The sequence below is a fragment of the Lepidothrix coronata genome, unplaced genomic scaffold (assembly GCF_001604755.1).
Source record: "Lepidothrix coronata isolate B3197 unplaced genomic scaffold, Lepidothrix_coronata-1.0 Scaffold181, whole genome shotgun sequence".
NCBI classification, from domain to species: domain Eukaryota; kingdom Metazoa; phylum Chordata; class Aves; order Passeriformes; family Pipridae; genus Lepidothrix; species Lepidothrix coronata.
The window spans coordinates 1,697,078-1,714,903 of record NW_016690361.1 but is presented as its reverse complement, the minus strand read 5'-3'; the positions used below and the strand labels follow the sequence as shown (position 1 = coordinate 1,714,903).

Sequence of the window (17,826 nt, the reverse complement as noted above, 5' to 3'; positions counted from 1 at the left end):
CCAGGGGCTTAAGCGGGAGAGTTGGACTAGATGATCTCCAGAGGTTCTTGCCAACCTCCACCACTCCATGAAAATAAAACCTGAAGAAATTAATCCAGAATTTGCCTCCTATTTAAGAAATGCATAGTGCATTTTTTAAGTTGACTTCTTAATAAAATTTCAAACTGCAATTTCTTCTTCATTCTGACCCTCTCTTGTTTTGACTCAAGTGACTAGTTATAGCTCATGAAGAAATGAACAGAAAAGAGTTGATGCAAAGTGTTTGGGAGGAGTTTACACATATAGAATGTTTTATTCAAAATCTTAGGTAAAATACTGGGTTAGATTAACTGAAATTTTAAGAAAGACAGAAAACTAGCAAAAAAAGAATTTGTAGTATTGCTTTCATTCACTGCTTCTTTGAAGAGTAATTAATCAAATTCATTTGTGTTAATCCTTGGAAATGTAATGAAGCATATGAAAATTAATACACATTTTCAATCCAAGATGTCTTTTGCAGCCATTGTAACTCATGTTGCTTCTTAGTTTCTTCTTACAAATACATCAGCAAAGACCTGTTTCTTGGATAGGTCTATCGATTTTTTAAAATCAGGAGTAGATCAAAACTGGTATCAATGTGATCAAATATTACTTCTGTCCTTATTATTAATCACTAGCTTTTTCTTTTACAAGAAAACTTTGAACTTACAGTGGAAATGATTTGTTTGTTCTTGATTTGTAGGTTTTGTTTGTTTCTTTGTTTGTTTGTTTTTTCAGCTGGAACACATTTTACAACCTGCCATCCAGACCAATAATGCTTTTATTTTCATAGTTCATATAAGATTGCCCATTAAAATATTATGCTTAACATCCAGTCAAATTTGTTATTTACTTTGGGTTTTGCTTTCCGTTATGTTTTCCTGTCAGGTCTGGATGTATTATTGTCCCTGCTAGTTGAATACTCTAGAATGTCAATTTTTGCTTAGTTCAGTCAATAACTGATCAATTCACTATTGCAAAGTCCAAATGTATGTTGGACTTATATTCCTGGCTGGTTCTGCCAAAACAATCACATCATCAATACAGACATTATTCTACTTAACTCCCACCAGTGAAATATTCTGGGAACTAAATGTATCTTGGAGGAAGTTTCTGAAAATGAAACACCACCAAAAGTCATCTTATGATAAAAATTTTAGTTCTTTGCCTGTGAAGCTGCCAGGCATCATGTGATGCTCCCAGTTTTGCAAACAGTTCCAATTATTTACTCCCCACTTGGTAATAGTTGATCCAGTTGTCTCTGATGGACTGGCAGGATCTCTGAATGCCTTGAGGACATTCTATTTAAGGAATTCACATGGACACTCATGTGCATGCGTGCAGCATGTTCTTCTCTTGGGTGGGGGTGATTTAAGATAGACAAAATGAACTGTTGGTCTTCGAGACAGCAGCATTCACCTGAAGTATGGAGAACAAGAAAAACTTGTTGAACAAGGGAAGGCCACAATGATTAGTATTCATTTGGGCAGCAACTGTCGGAATGCATGAGCAAAACTTCCAGTTTTGCATTTTAACACCCATAAAAATGTCAGCATATAGTTGCTTTTAACTACATTCTAAGCCAAATGTAACTTTTTATAGTCTAAAAGCTTAGGGCTAAAAAAACCTACAAAAAACTCCCACACAGGCATCATCCAAATTTGAAGACTTTGACAGAAAAAGAAAATGAAGTGACAAGTGCTCCTCAGCTCTGATTTTAATTTATTTCCTCTACTTAGTTTTCCTGATCTTTTTTTTTCTTCCTAACTCACAGCTTCTTTTCTGTCTTCTGTACTGAGGTGCCATTGCAATGTAAAAATCAGAAAGGTACTGTTTTGTAATGTGCACTGTCCTTGGTTTTTAAAATTCCCTTTACCCATACATTTGTTTTGATGACTAGTGTCTCTGTTTTCATGTTTGCACAAAAGTAGTAAACTTAATTTAAAAAATCAAAACAGCAGCAGCTGTACTTTGTTCAGCTTTCCCTTTTTTTTGTTTGGTCATCAGCTTAGACATGCAGCCATTTCTATCTCTTGATCTTTTGTTTGTTTTTCTGAGCAGGACAGTGTCACCAACCATAACTGATGCAAGATTCTTTCTCTTCATAACTCTCTCTGACATCATTGTAGTTTACTGTGCTGCCTTCTATATCTGTTTTATGACACACATCTAGGTTTTCTTTCATGTGTACAATTTCAGATCTAAAGACACATTAAGACAGTTTTTTTTCTCCGTTACATTTTCCTACTTTATACCGATTTTTTTTAGGATTCACATTCATCGTATTTCCATGTACTACTGAAAAATTCCACATTCTGTTGCTTTTCTGAAGCTGTCTCCTAATTCCACATTGCCAATTCAGTTATTGTCTCACAGCTTATGATGTGCTTTTTATGTCTCTTCATTAGCTAGACAGATCTTGTTACTTTTTTAATTTTTAAGAGTTAGCTGCTGTGGCAAGTGAGTTTCCAAACCTCTTTCCTGTGGGTGCCCTGGGAACACTTGATCTCATATCAAAGGGACTCTTACGATTCCCTGACTTCAGAACTGATCTTTTAATATCACTGCTGTGGCATGTTTCAAAGGCTCCTTTGAGCTGCTGCATTGAGAAATAGGACCCATAGCATTCCGGTATTTCTATTTTAATACAGGTTACCAAATACAGCAGGCATCAAAATTGTCTGAATTGAGTCTTTTACCAAATTTAGTAATGATATATTTCAACTCTTTGAATGCTTGTCACAGCTCAGGCAATTTTAATTCCCAAAATGTTGTTTGCTACAGTGGCTTTAAAATGCAGTAATACCAGCTTGAATGCTTGCCAGCTACCAACCTGGAGGGTCTGTTATTTCTGGGGCCTTGTCTTGCATTACTTTTCTCCTCACATTTTTCTGTCAGCTGGATTTTCACAACTGTTCCTTACAGACTCTTGACAAAGTACGAGTAGTCATCAGCTGTAAGAAGCATCTCTTGCACATCACTTCTACAGAATATAGATTCTTTTCACCTGTTTGAAGATGATTTGGCGTGAAGTTACATAAACATGGTCCAAATGTAAAAAAAAGAAACCAGAATACCAAGAAGACAAAGGGTCTGTCAAACATCTACACATTTTTTATGCTCATCTATCTTTCTGACACTAAGCTAGACAGCTTCTCAGACTCTTTTGTGTCAGTGTTTGCTAAGCAGTGAATGGCTAAGCAGTGAATGGCACTTCAGTGTTCATTTCTACATCAGATTCGCTGACTCAGCATCGCACAAGTCTATGGCCACATTACAGTGCTGCCAAGCTTCCTGCTAGAAGACTCTTCTTCTCCCTTCTATACTATCAACTATAAGTTCAGGCTGTGTTTTCCCTTAATTATTAATATTTTACCTTTTATAAGATGGACTATTTTGACAAAAAGACATTGTGTCCTCAGTTTAGGATTTTTTATTTCTTTTTTCAGATAAAGGGGAACTATGTAAAGGCTGGATCATCTTTTTTATAGAGCTGTTCTTACAACTGAGCTTCGTAGTAGAATGAATAGAAGAACACAGATTCGTCTCATCAGCTGTGTTGTGAGCTTTATAGATTACTACTCAGGAAAGCTAGAAGGAATGCCGAACACTGTTGCAAGTGCAGGCTTCAGAGGTTATGCCAAAGAAACCATGTTGCTCACTTAACTGATAAACAGTGGCAGGGCTCTATAACAGGTAGAATAAAGGGAGTCCTTGGCGTAATAGCAACGCATCATAGTGCACTGCAGCAACACCCTACACACTACCTGGGTAGGTCAACACAAAAGATGACACTGGAGTTTGAGATGCACTTCCATATACCTTAAAAACAAAAGGGCAAGAGCAGGCCCTTAGAATAGGGCTAATTACAGGTACACTAGGTACAACACAACTAAAAAATCTATAGTCATTATGCAGAAGTGGCAGATGCAATGTGGCCATGGCAGTGCTTGTACAGGACTGCTGTACCTTTGAAGACACTGGAAAGAATGGTTAAGATTTGCCTCCAAGAAACACCTAAATGGAGCTGCCTGTGTGGACAAGGTGACTAAGCTACTATCGTGCTCAATGAAGTTTAATGTAGGCGTGGAGTAGGCTGAATAGCTACTCAGACTCCACAGTAGGATCTGAATACAGCTCCATCACCTGTGACAGGAGCTTCAACACCCAGAACATACAGAGGTATCCAAGTTTAGGTGTCTTAAGATAAAGCTGGTAAGGGATCTGCTCACAGCAGTGACTGCGTGTATACACAGGAAAACATCGAGTTTTGCAGGGACATTTGAGCTAGTTCCAGAGTAGCAGGGTGGTAGTTGTACTAATGTAGCATCCTGTACAAATGAATACATTTGGCTTTTTAGTAGGAGTAATAAATCCCTACCAAGCACTGCTGTGCTATAGCTTCTGTACAGGTCTTCTGTACAGCAGACAGCTTTTGTTAAGAGATAATAAAGATTTACCTTTTCCCCCTCTAGAAGAGGCTGCTATTAGGGAAGCAACATTCACTCCTCTCCCAGCTGCCTAAAACTGGGAACACTAACCAATTACCATTAGTAATTTTAATCAACTTGTGTATAATCCACAAAACTTTGGAAAACACTATTTTCATATTAGCTCAGCTGTTAAGCCACCGCAGTGGGCAAGGAATTACTAGGGAAGAACAACAGGGAAGACTACATAATTAATTACTATAACCTTGCTGCAAGTCCGAGATTCATTTCATTAATATAGAGAGCTTTTGAAAAAAACTATGCTTAATATGTGGCTGTGTGTCAGCTCATGGGGTGCTTTCCTGCTAACGTCAACGATTTCCCTATTTATTAGGCATTTTTCCTGTCTTTCAGCATCATGTGACATGGCAGTTAGACAGCCCTAACTGGATTATTTTTGCAATTAAGATGTGAGGCAATACATTAAAGGCTACACTAAGTACAGATATAGGATATTAAAACTGACTAGTTTGTTCGTGATGCTACAAAAAAATAGTTTGGTATTGACAAGTTTTGTTCAATAGGATTTCCTAGCTAGGAAATGTAATAAACAGTCTATAAATCATGGATAATTTTTCTGTTCAAAAAAGATTCACCATGATGACAGTGAACAGTCTGCTGCATGATACATCCCCTGCAATCTGTAAAACTGATTACTTACTTATCCAGATTGGGATAGTTGGATACTTATCCAATCTAGGATAGACTGTTCTGCTGTTCTTTTTACCCTTTTTTTCCCTTTCAACACAGAAAGAGATGAAAGAATATAGGGAGGACAATCCCAAAATAATCTCGTACTGTGCCATCCTGATTTTTTGAGGGGTGAGAATTTTTAGTCTACTCCTCTTAAGTCCTAGGAAAAAAAAAAATCTTGTTTCCTGTTAATTGCCACATGCAAAATAAAGTACCTGGTTATCATGGCATACTGAATGGCGCCTGTATTTTCTTATGCTGTTTTATGTAATCCTGGAAAGCTTCATGACTGATTAAGTGGGTCACTTGCAATAAATGCAGTTTTAGAAGACTTACACGTTGATCAATACATGAGATAAGTTATTTGGGTTTGTTTTTTTACCCTCAGACCCTGCAGAACAGATGAGAACATACCATTTACCCATCTCAGATTGCTTTTGGTTTTGCCACACAGTGCTCCTACCAACTTCCACTGCATTTGTGAGCCACTTGTGAAAGTTGGGTTATCCTTTGCCACTATCCAGAAATTTATTATTAAAACACATATGAGCAGCAAACAAACCAGAAAGTGTAACCAGCATAACAAGCTTATCTATTGCATTGCAAATACAACCCTAGATCTGCCATCATGTCAATGGGGTGGGCAACTTATAACTACTGAAACATGTCAAGGAGGCTTTTGGGTACAGTTCTACATAAGCTTCAATAAGAAACAACACACTCTGTACAACTGACATGGGTTGTGTTTCAGCATTCAGGTGGATGGGATACCAAAGAGAAGGACGAAAATTCAAATTGGTTTGACAATTTAAAGGATTAATTACATGATTTGATCTGTTTTTGTTCTCCTCTCTCCTAAGAACCTATTTCCCATGGTAAAAGCAATTGTTTTGAAGTTTTGGCTTTTACAGGACAGCAATTTAATAAAAAAAAAACCTCAGTCATTAATAATATTTAATACCTAAGTGGTGAACCTATGTATTTCCTTATCTTCCAACTCGACAGATTTTGTTTCTATTTATATATTACTGAACAACAATCAGAAGCTGTATGTGTTTCTTCCCTAGGATCAAGTGTATCAACTAAAAGATGCCAATTACCTTGGCATCTCAAAATGCCTTGTGCTAGCACAAGTCCACTGTTCTTGGACTGTCATGCAGCAGCACTTATGAGTAATCAGCAGTCTTTGCTACAACAGTCATTGGTGCAAATCAGACAGCACATATTTGTTTGCCATGAAACCACATGAACTGCCTGTATCAGGGAGCTTAGGTCACCACAGATGCTTAGAATCAGAAACCTGAATTATCCATCTACATCAGGTAATCTCATTACAAATATGCTTCCACTTGTGAGGAAGAACAGAGCAGCCTAAGCCTTCTGCAGAGTATTTATCAGAACATTACCAGAAACATCTCACTCCAGAATTGTTCCAAGCAGAGAGACACGAGTTTAAGAGACTAACTTCAAACAGCATCTCATGTTGAGACTACACTCTTGTGTTTTACAAGTCTGCTATATGCAAAACTCTGCCCTACAATGAGGAAATGAGTGGAAAGGGAAAATACTTTATTAAGTATTTTAATAAGTTCTGTGCTCACCAAGTCATGCACATAGATTGCACATGGACATTGGAGCACAAGTCTTAGGAGAAGCAGCTGAGGGAGTGAGGGTTGATTAGTCTGGAGAGAAGGAGGCTCAGTGGAGGGATCTTACTGCTCTTTACTACTACCTGAAAGGAGACTGTAAACAGGTGAGAGTCAGAGTTTTTTTCCCAGGCACCAAGTGATCGGACAAGAGGAAACTGACTCAAGTTGTGGCAGGGGAGGTTTAGATTAGATATTATGAAAAATTCATTCATCAAATGATTTAGTGGCAGACCTGGCAATAGTAGGTTAACAGTTTGACTCAATGACCTTAGAGGTCTTCTCCAACCTTCGTGATTCTACAGCAAACTGAGAATACAGAAGTTATCACAGCAATAGTTGTAAAATACTGTCCAAAGAAAATACAATGCACATACCACTTCGAACACAAGGGAAGATTTACGGAGTCTTAAGTTGAAAGCTCAGACTAACAGGAGATCTCCCATTCCTCTCTTACCTAATATCACTGTTAAACAATTCTGTTGATATTCATCAAGAACAGTTTTAAAGATTAAGGTGAATTTGAGGTCTCATGTTGACTATCAAGATTCAGCCACCCTCTTCAGTTGAGCCATGTATTTGCAGCTGTGAAGTCCTTATCTGGAAAAGTAATCACAGCATTCCCCTGACATACACAATAACTGTACTTTCTGCAATGCAACAATTCTGGTAGACAATGCAAACATGTCCACAGCCTGTGACAGAAGAGCTGTTTCCATTTAGTTCATGATCAGTTCATTCTTATGCAAATTTAATCCACACACGTGTTTTAGATTGTTTATGAAATGCTGTATTGCTCTATACACAGTACAGTACACAGCTCTATGATCTCAAATTATGCTGCTTCATCAGCAGCACTGGACCCAAAGGTATTCCTGAGGTGCTGGGCACTGAGACATGCAGTGATACTGATGGAAGGATTTGAGTTCTGCTGCCTGGGGGAGGCAGCACCAGCATGCCTGATGTAGGTGTTCAAGCCTCACAGTGGCATTTAAGAGCTCAGACGTTCAACTCTCAGTCTGTTTCTATTTATACTTCACTTTGTTTGGCCATCTGCTCTATTCATAACAGGGACAACACAAAGGAACAAAGCCTTGAAATATAAGCAGTTCATAAGCTCGGTCCTAGCAGAATAGAAATCACACTCTACATCAATTCAACACACGTGGATTTTTGCATAATTGATCATTTTATTGGAATCTGTTAAAAGATGTTTGTTCAGACCACCTGTTCAGCAGGCAGTTATGCTGCTTCTGTTCACTGCATACATACTGAGTAAGTCTCCAAGCAATACATAAATATTCTTTTGTCTGACCCTATATATATATATATATATATATGCATCTTTACTACAAAAAGCAGCGTTTCTTCAATAAAAGTTGTATCCATGGGACCAATGTGCATTTGTTTCAGCTATGACTTGTACCAAACCCATACTAACAATCATAGGGTAAGTACATCAATACATGTAATAGACCTTTAACAGTAAAAAAAGTAAGAAAGTTAAATACTGCAACAGCTGAGATTACATACTGCATTTGAATGCTAGAACAAAATCTATTGACCTAGTTAATGACACAGTCACCAAAACACAAGATACAGAAGCAATGTCAACAGCCAGTAATTGTCTAAGCATTTTAGAGTTCCCCTTTTCCCTTCAAATAAAGAAGGGTTGTGCATATCTTGAATGTGAACTTAGATATCGTTAACCTTACAGCAATACTGATGCTGATACTTAAGGTCAGGTAAAGAAACAGCCACACTAAAGCTGCAGGCCACTGAGTACACATAGCATTTGTGAGTTTGAGGAGCCAATGTTCACTATAGGACAAGTTCGTTGTTCAAAACAAGTGTATCCTATGGAACAGCAGCATTAATTGGCAAGATTTATATGTAGTGAAAATGCCACTTTAGAAACCTAGCATATTTTGGTTAATTGAGAAAAGTGTTGATTTAACTAGCTATGATGAAGGCTAGGGAGGTATTTTAACTGAAACACCTTGGTAAAGTGAAATAAGCTGACCTATCATTGTTCTCTGCAACACAGGAATCAAATTGCATGTGTTCTCTCAGTCATCAAGTATTTCAGTCAGCATTTGAGTTTTTAATCTAACGCCAGGTTAAAATAAATCAACATGCCTAAATTAGATACAATGATGACCAATTAGCTGTCAGTCCCTACTTTCTATAATTACAAGCCCAACAACTTCAGCACACAAGTATAGCCAATCTTTTTAAGTTCAAATTAAACCATTACAAGACAGAGAGACCCATTTCAGAGACTGCTGTGTGATATAGCATTCTGGACTGTGAGAACATGCATAAAGCAGCTGTCCAGAAACACACAACTAAAAGAAGTTGCTAGAAATAGCCACTGAACATACACATGCATGCCAGTTAGTTTCTCAATTAAAATGCTATTTACAAGCCGTACTTCAATTTTTTGTAATTTGTAGTTTTTAACCCAAAGTGAGGGACTTCCGATGTGACCATTTGAAATAGCCAAAATGAAAATGAGTGCAAATTACAAAAGCCGCAAAGAGGTTAGCAATGATTTCCTGATCTTTTCAGGTAAAAACTTATTTACTAGACAAGCAACACCAGACAGTGGTGGAGTCCATGAAGGACATAACCTCTAGGAAAGCAAACATAGCCTTAAACAACACTGACTTTCTGAAAAGTCTGAAAGAGTGCAAATTGAAGTCCTCCACAAAGTTATCTGGTATCTTGCTGCATGTTGTAATGTATTATTGCCCTACGGGTTGATCAGAAACCCACAGCCAAGTATTAATGCACAAGAAATTTAGAAGTTACCGTGAATAAGATTATGATTAAGCTGTAACAATCTCAGGTACTGATTATGGCTTAGACCTGCACTGAAAGTTAACACTTAGACAAACATCCTTATGTGAATGACATTGTCCATATGAAAGTGAGACAACTGTTACACTGAAGACTTACTTGGTTAAAGTGGCCTTTGAAGAAACAATAGACAATACATTCACACATAACCATAGCAAGAATTAGCCCCACAAAAAAATTAGCAACATTTTTACTCATCTCTTCTTATAGATATTTGCAGATATTTTATAAACAGGCTTTGTTTCTAGCCAGATCTTTGATAGTTAATTCTTCATCCTACTTCCCTCCCTCACCCAAATCTGCCAAATTCAAGACATTGTTCTAGCAGCATTCATGAAATCAACAGTGCAAAGCTGTTATAAAAGCCTCTTTTCCCAAACTGTGACATCCTCTTCAAGTTTTTTATTAGGTCAATAGCACTTGCCATGTATTTAGAGCTCTGGGGAAAGGCAGGAACAATGGATATGCTGAATCTAGCAAACAAACAATTTGTTTGCCAAAGGCTTTTTTGGGGTTTTATTGTTGGGTGGATGTTTTTAATTTGCTGCTCATACTGGCCATTGTTACAACTTTCGTAATTAGTTCATTACATTAAATTCACAGTTCCTCATTTTGACATGCACCTATAACATGTGAATTGAACTGCACCACAATAATTGTAATGTCATCCCTATACATTCGAGCCAGCTCTTCTGGAAGACTAAGCATCTTGGACAGTCGCTCATGATCCACGGTTCCAAACTCATTGTTTCCCACTGCATGTCGGATCAGGTGAGTCGCTGCATTCTGATCTTCAAATACTGAAGAGATTCTTGCTCTCCTTTCTGTTAAGAGACCATGCATCTGTCCCAAAGTTACCTTATACCCACCAACAGCTATTGGCTGTTGGTGGTGAACACCAGTGAGGTACTCCCCTACAATTCTAGCCACATCTTGCCTGTGCATCGTCTCCCACAGTCCATCTGTAGCCAAAACCAGGAACTTATCCTGTGGCCGTAATTTGTGATATATGACTTCTGGTTCAGCTGTGAGGTATGGGGGAGTGTGATAGTTTGGAGGAATGAACTTTGTATATTCATTGTCATTCAGCTGATCTGGGCCCGATTCTATTACTCTCTTCTGCAGTTCAATACTCCATTTAAACTTCACATCACCAAAAGCTCTGAAAGGCATCAGGAGACCCAAGAGACGATCTTGTTTCACAAGAGTTTTCTCTTCAGATTTTGGATGCTCCGTTTTCACACGTTCCACTTCATGTTCATTTTGTGCATTGTGGTCATAGGACAAATTAACTGCAGACCAAGATCCATCTTCTTCCTGAACCCCAAGCATTGCTCTACTGTCACCTGTGTTTGCAATGTGCAAGTCAACACCGTCTACATGAGCTACACAGGCAGTTGCACCAGAAAATGCCACTCGCAGTACTAGATAGTTGAGAAAAGAATTTGGATCTCCTACTTGAGCTTCCAAAGAAATATCATTATCAAGCCTCTTAAAAGCATTAATTAAAGCTTCTCTCACATCAGTAGTCTCTCCACTGTTGAGATCAATCAGCTCCTGCCAGTAAGTTCTTAGACTGTTGAAATAAAGCTTGGAAGCTTCTTTGCTAAAATAATCATTGGGATGCTTGTGCCACTGTAAAATGGGCAACAGAGCTCTGCCACTTTCCACAGCATTTTCTATTTCAAGTAAAGTCTCATGAGGTAACAAAGAGACAGCAATGTAGTAAAACAGTCTTTCACTTACAGCTTGAGCACAAGCACAGCCTGCGTGGCCATCAAACACACCCAGAAGCATCCCTCTTGTCTGTAAACACGTGGCAGCGCTCCTCCGGTCCTCTATCGGAGCATTAGCAGGCAATTGGTTGCTATCAAATCCAAGAACAGAACTTACATTTTTACCATCAAATTCTGGGACTTTGAAACTGTATTCATTTGCCTTCAGGATGCTGTTGACCTGTGGAGGAGTGAGGTAAAACCTCTGTGACGCAGAAGCATGATCCCTTGTGTGAATGAAGTGATTAAAGTTCTCCTTTGGCCTATAAAGTGCTGCAAATTTCTTCTGCGGTGCATATCTGAAGTGACTGTGAGCAAAATGAGATGGCAAACAACACAGATGTCTATGGTGGCAGTAACACGCAGTGCTGCCTATTCTGCTAATCTCACAGTTACGAATCAATGGGAACAGATGAGCTGGTGCTGGCATGGCATCAGACAACAATGGTAGCCTGGAGCTTCGGACTGGAATTGCTGAAAGACAAGAGAACAACTGTGCTTATGGGGACAGCCAACAGATTCTTACCCCGCCCCCTAAGGTCTGTGTTAAGATGTTTATAGCCCCTAACCAAGTTCCTTATATCGACTTCATAGCTTCAGAGGACTTGACAAAGAAAGGCATTAAGAGGTGTTTGTTTATAGACACTACATTGGGCTGTAACAAAAAAGCTATACCACACTTCAGTTCAGAATAGATATTTTAGCTCTTATACCCACTCAGATAGCAGGCAGGAAGTGAAAACATCAGCCAGACAGACAAGAAAGCTTCAAAGAACTTAGGACAACAGTTATCATGAAGCACTCTACAGTATTGTCACCTTCTACAGGGCTTTCATAGGTATTTGCTTTCCTGGTGATTTCACAGATGTCAGAGCCAGATGTCAGGGCACACAAGGAGGAAAAGTCTGTCTTTCTATAAGGCTAAAGAAGAGAAACCATCTAACAGTAAGACTCAAGAACAACTTAAAGACTACATACAACTGGGTTTAAAATGAAGATGGTTTAGATGACAGAAGCAAGCAGTAGGTCATAAAGCGCAGATATTCTTTTTGTAACCACATCTTACTAACAGCTCATCTACTCCAGTGAGTTTTAGAACTATAAAACACTTTAGGAAGCTATTCAATTGAAGAACTACATCCAAACTGTGTTTGCTTCCATGACTAGAATAAAACCCTGCTCAATAGACTAATGCTAGTTCAGTATTAAGATAAATTATTAAGTTCAATATCAAAAAAAATTATACTACTTGCCACATCTAAAATGTTTCCTTATTTTTCATTCCCCTGAAGATCATTCTAATATACACTTCCTTTTTCCCATTTACATACCAAATCACAACATTAGTGTGAGTATCTCTCAAAAGTCTTATTCACTACGCTTCATTATCAGAAGTCTTCTACAGTGTCATACTTGAGGAAACAATTCCAAATGGAAATGGAATTGAACTGTGCCTTGTGTGAAGTACATGCAGTTAAGGAGAATTCAATTTTCTCTAACTTTTATGATCAAGTTCCATCATAAAAGCTTCTTCTCAGAAAAGACCATTAGAAGGCTTACTGCAGTCATAAGTACTAATCAGCACCATTCTATCTCAGATTTGTTTTACTGAAAAAAAATGAATATTGCTGTGTTATGCAAGGTGCTTCAGCCACTAAATTGATTTTTTTAGCCAAGCACTACAGTATTTCAGATGAGACACTGCTATAAAATATGCAGCAAGCCCCAATACTCAATCTAAAGGATCGTGCAATACAGACAGAATTGCATTCTGTAATCACTCTATTCCCTGAGCTTTCCATAGCTTCGGCCACAGGATTCTGATCACTCAGACCAGCTGAGAAGTGTCTAGAAATATATGAAACTTCACCCCATTCACTCTGTTTCAAGAGAGGCAAGCAAGTCACATTCTTCCCTCCAAGCTTGCTTCTTCTCCTTATGTAACCTGGAATGGAGTCCATTTCTCTGTTGCAAGATACATAACTGCCAAAAGCAAAGTAGAATTCATGTTGCTATTACTCCACTGGCTTCCCAGTCTTAATGAGTGACTGTCACTCTTGACTTAGATTGACAAAAAATCCTGTCCATTGACCTCTCCATGTCTCCCACTGACAGCTGTGAAGACTGAACTGGTCAGTTTTCTGTTATGCAGCTACCAAGAAGAGCTCTGGTTGTAGTCCAGATGCTCAGCAGCAGCATATTGGCTCAAACTTCCAGATGAACACTAAATTTCTGTTACCCATTTGCTTTTCAAAGTCTTTTTCTCCAGTCCAAGTTTCACATGCACACAGCATGACAGCAGTAGACTGCAACTCCAAATATTCACTGCCTTCTAATTATAAAGGATCTATTTTGGTAATAGTTATGTATATTTCTTCAGGTGACATTTAAAAGCAACAATTTTGCTTACAGAATGGTAACCTCAAGGTTCTATGGATGTGCCTGGCCTACAGCAGCACCTTGGATTCAGCACTGGTCTCCCATTAGAGTCTAACTGAGTCAGGTTCTCCTGACTGCTCAGCATTTGTGTTCAGTGCTGACCCTCAGTGGTGCCACAACTGTTCTGACAGTTTTGTTGTTGGTCCATGATGAAGCAAAAATACCAATATACCACTGTTGTAATGGTTCTGCATCACCACTGGAGGATATTTTGCTGATTTTTAATCATTAGTTTATTAAATATTACATGAAATCCAAGAGGAAGTAGTAAAAAGTTGGCCTCAAATAATCCATGGTCTGTATCACTTACACTAGATCTACATTAGCTTAAGAGATCAGTCTGTTTCACATACTAGATTTAATAAATCCTATGAAGTTGATGAAGCAAATGCAAAATTTCAAGTTTTCCAACCTGAACTGAAATTCTAAGTCTCTCCCATTTATCCCCACAACACAGATGTCCCAAATATAATCAGACACACCATCTAGCCTTTAAATAATTACTTTAAGATCCCAAGTTCATGATGATCGATCAAAAGATGGCAGAGAAGAAAAAGGTGAAGTAGAAATTTTACAGTTCAATGAAGATTTGTCAAGAGATTAGAACTGATGCAGTGTAAACATCTCTCCCAGCTCTGAACAGGGTACAAATGTTACTTTTCAAGCTGCAAACATAATACAGCCAATAATGAGTCAGGTGGTCAATGTATGGCTTTTATACTACTACACTAAAAAAAACATAAAAATATCCCTTCGTTTAATAAAGGGATGTTCTAGCTGTACTAGTAAGGTCAATTGACACAGCACAGACAGGTTCCTCCATAACACTGTGCCAAAGACACCTATGGCTTCAGCTAATAACACTTCCCCTGGGTGCCCTTCCTACACCTTACAGACCTGAACAAGCCTGTTGTAGAGGATGGAGGTGGGGAGGAGGAACGAGAAGCACTGAACCCAAGCAGCACCGCTAATCCTCCCCCCACGCCTCAGCCCTCGGACACAGCCCGGCCCGGTAGCCCCTTCCCCGGATCCCATCTGACCCCCGAGCCCGTCGTTCCACGCAGGGACATACATACCGATCCGCCTGGGCCCAGGACACACACACATTCTCCTGTCACAACATGAAGCCGCCAACATCCACAAAGCAGAAGCCCGGGGGGCGGGGGGAGAAGCAAGGCAGAGAGTTTGTTAGAGAAGGCGGAGAGCTCCGGCACGGAGGCAGGACGGCAGACAGGAGGAGACACGCACACAGCCCTTCTGCGGGCGCCCGGCGCCGCCGCCCGCTCGGCGATGGGACCGAGCCAGCTCCGCAGCGATCGCCCGCACCGAGCCCGGCCGGCCCCGCTGTCCGTTCCGGCAGGGCGAGGAGCCGGGCCCACCCGGCGCCGCCGCGGGGACAGCGCTGCCCGCTCAGGCGCTGCGCGGTCCCGACATGGCCGCCCCTCCCCAGCCAGCCGCCCGCCCGCCTCCGGCACGACGACCACCTCCTCCTCCCTCCGCCCGTCCCGGGCACAGACCTGGCCCCTTCCCAGGCAGCACAAGGAGGCGGGTGGAAGGACCAGGCGGCACAGGGAGACAGGCGGGTGGAAGGCCCGCGACACCCCGCACGCACCACCGCCTCTCGGACCCCCAGCAGCCACCGCCTCACGCCCGCAGCTGCTGCGCCGCGCCTTATAAAGAGCCCTGCGGCGCGCGGCGCGCCGCCCATTGGCTGCCGAGAAGGGCAAGGCGGTCACGTGACGCGGAGGCTGCGGGAGCGCGCGTGGGGACAGGAGGCGCAGGGGGCGCTGCGTGCGCGCGCACCGCGCAGGGGCGGGAAGGCGCGAACGCGGCGGCGACGCGCGGCACATCCGCCGCACCCCCACGCCCCGCCCCGCCCAGCGCGCGGGGAGGGCGAGCCCGGCCGGGCGCTCGTTTTCCCAGGGGGAAATGTGTGAGGGGGTTCGCCTTTGAAATCTTCGTGAAGTTCCTTTTAACAGTCACAAAGCACGTTAACTCCGCAAGAGACCACTGTGAAGCCTGGCCCCTAAACCGGGGAACTCTGCCCCGAGAAAGCCCCCCACGCTGGTCAGGAGCTAGAGTCACACAGCTTCTGTCTGTTAGGGAGACTGAATATGGGAAAATGTCTAAAAATTGTCTGTAAGGCGTCTTGACATTTACTTTGAATTAATCTTAAAGAGTGGGAAATGTGGGCTGGGTTGTTTTTTCCACTTGAAATATTCACGACGTGAACAGTAACAAAACACGTTAACTCCTCAAGAGTCAACTGAAGTCTGTAGTGCAACATGTGCTTTTTCTGTTTGTTGGTTTTTTTGGGTTTTTTTTTGTTTGTTTGTTTGTTTGTTTGTTTTTTCATTTGCCCTGTGGTGTTTCATCTTCACCAGAATCCCTCCAGAAAAAGCTGCCATGGAGTGCCAACATCCAGGGACCTCTGCCCTGACAAAGCCACCCTGGCTGCTGCCGCTGCCAGCAAGGAATGGTTTGAGGGCAGTGGTTACAAAGCCCTTCCCCAAAAGAGCAGCACCTATCATTCCCACCAGTGTGGCAGGAGCAGCAGCCTCGCCTACTCCCTTTCTCTCCCCGCTGTTAGTTACGGTCCTGTCCTCACTGACATATCTAGGGCAATGCTAAATTTTGCACGTGCTTCTGAGATACTCTGATCCAGCCTTATTCTTCCTGTAAATTTCTGACTATGGAAAGTATATAAATTCAATAGTCAATGATGTCTTTCTCTGTTGATAGATACCTGTGCTCTCATGCCTTTCTATTTTCAGGATGGCTGGGATGCCCACTTTGCTGTGTGTTGTTGGCAGCAGATGTTCAGCGAGCCTCAGGGTGTTGCAATTAACGTTCCCTTAGGAGCTCTAAAAAAACATGGATTTTGACTATACTTGCATTTTACCCAGTTGGTAGGGTGTGTATAGCTGTATACCAAAACCAGAGGTTTTGGAAACAAAAGAAAATCTGCACTTAGTGAGCTGTACTTGAGATGTAAGAGTGTGGAAAGTACTGCCCTGTGACCTTCTGCGTGAAAATCAGCTAGAAAGATAAAATGATGCCATCCTTAAAAATGCAAGTCTTCCCCAGCAGTAGTTGGAAATGCAGAGTATTCTAATGTTAATTCATTGATGTTCTGGGTGACTTTTGGGACATTTGTTTATCAAGAATTGTACTCAATCTTCTTCTCTTTGAGGTTTATTTTAGAACTAAAACCAGAAAAAGGCATTTGACAGACACCATTGTACATTAAAGACTTCATTAAACAGGCATGGAAGATGAATAATTTGCATTCCTTTCTAATGGCAGCACATGGTTAGAAATAGATTGGCGGAATACGCTGAAACAACAACCATTTACATAATTTTCTACTTGCAGCAAGAGTGACTGTAAAGCCCCCAAGTTTAGAAATGTTCTTATAGATTATGTCCAGTGGCACAGTTAAGGCATCATCTTACCCTGTCAGAGGGTAGAAGGCTGTGGGAAGACAGACCTCTGCCTGGGTGAATTTGAGTAATAGTTACATGAGTAGGTATACAGAAATGGATTGGGATGAAGTCGCCACCCATCACCTCGTATTCCTGACTATAAGTACAATAAGTACAGAGTTTGTAGAATGGATTCATGTATGAATTCTGCAGAGACTGTAGGTCTCTAGAGTTGTCTACTGAGAAAAAAAAAAATCTCAAAATAGTTAGCATTTAGTACTTTTGGTCTCCAGAAAACTTGTGCCCATTAGTTTGATTCTCCATAATTTGCTGTGAAATCGGAAGTGTAGTTATAGGTCTCTGCTTATTTTTTTATTTATTTATCCTTTTTTCTTCCTGATTTCCTGATGAGGCCAGGAGAAGAGCTACTCTTAGAGCTTGTGTTGGAAGTTGTGGCTCCTTCTCCTACAGTGTCCTA

At 40.7% G+C, this 17,826-nt stretch overlaps 1 protein-coding gene across 3 annotated transcripts; it reads right to left on the bottom strand.

The window, feature by feature from the left end:
- Positions 1-8,015: 8,015 nt before the first annotated feature.
- PDP1 (pyruvate dehyrogenase phosphatase catalytic subunit 1) lies at positions 8,016-15,560 on the bottom strand. 3 transcript variants are annotated; one of them, XM_017830602.1, is made up of 3 exons: positions 15,441-15,548; positions 15,000-15,034; positions 8,016-11,958 (listed from the first exon to the last, which is right to left on the bottom strand). In XM_017830602.1, the coding sequence occupies exons 2-3, from the start codon at positions 15,028-15,030 to the stop codon at positions 10,307-10,309; spliced, it is 1,683 nt and encodes a 560-aa protein (XP_017686091.1). In that variant the 5' UTR covers positions 15,031-15,034; positions 15,441-15,548; the 3' UTR covers positions 8,016-10,306. The 3 variants fall into 3 exon arrangements, with proteins under 3 accessions (XP_017686091.1, XP_017686093.1, XP_017686090.1); XM_017830604.1 differs by lacking the exon at positions 15,000-15,034 and having other exon boundaries at positions 15,441-15,560; XM_017830601.1 differs by lacking the exon at positions 15,441-15,548 and having other exon boundaries at positions 15,000-15,209.
- Between the last annotated feature and the right edge of the window lie 2,266 nt (positions 15,561-17,826).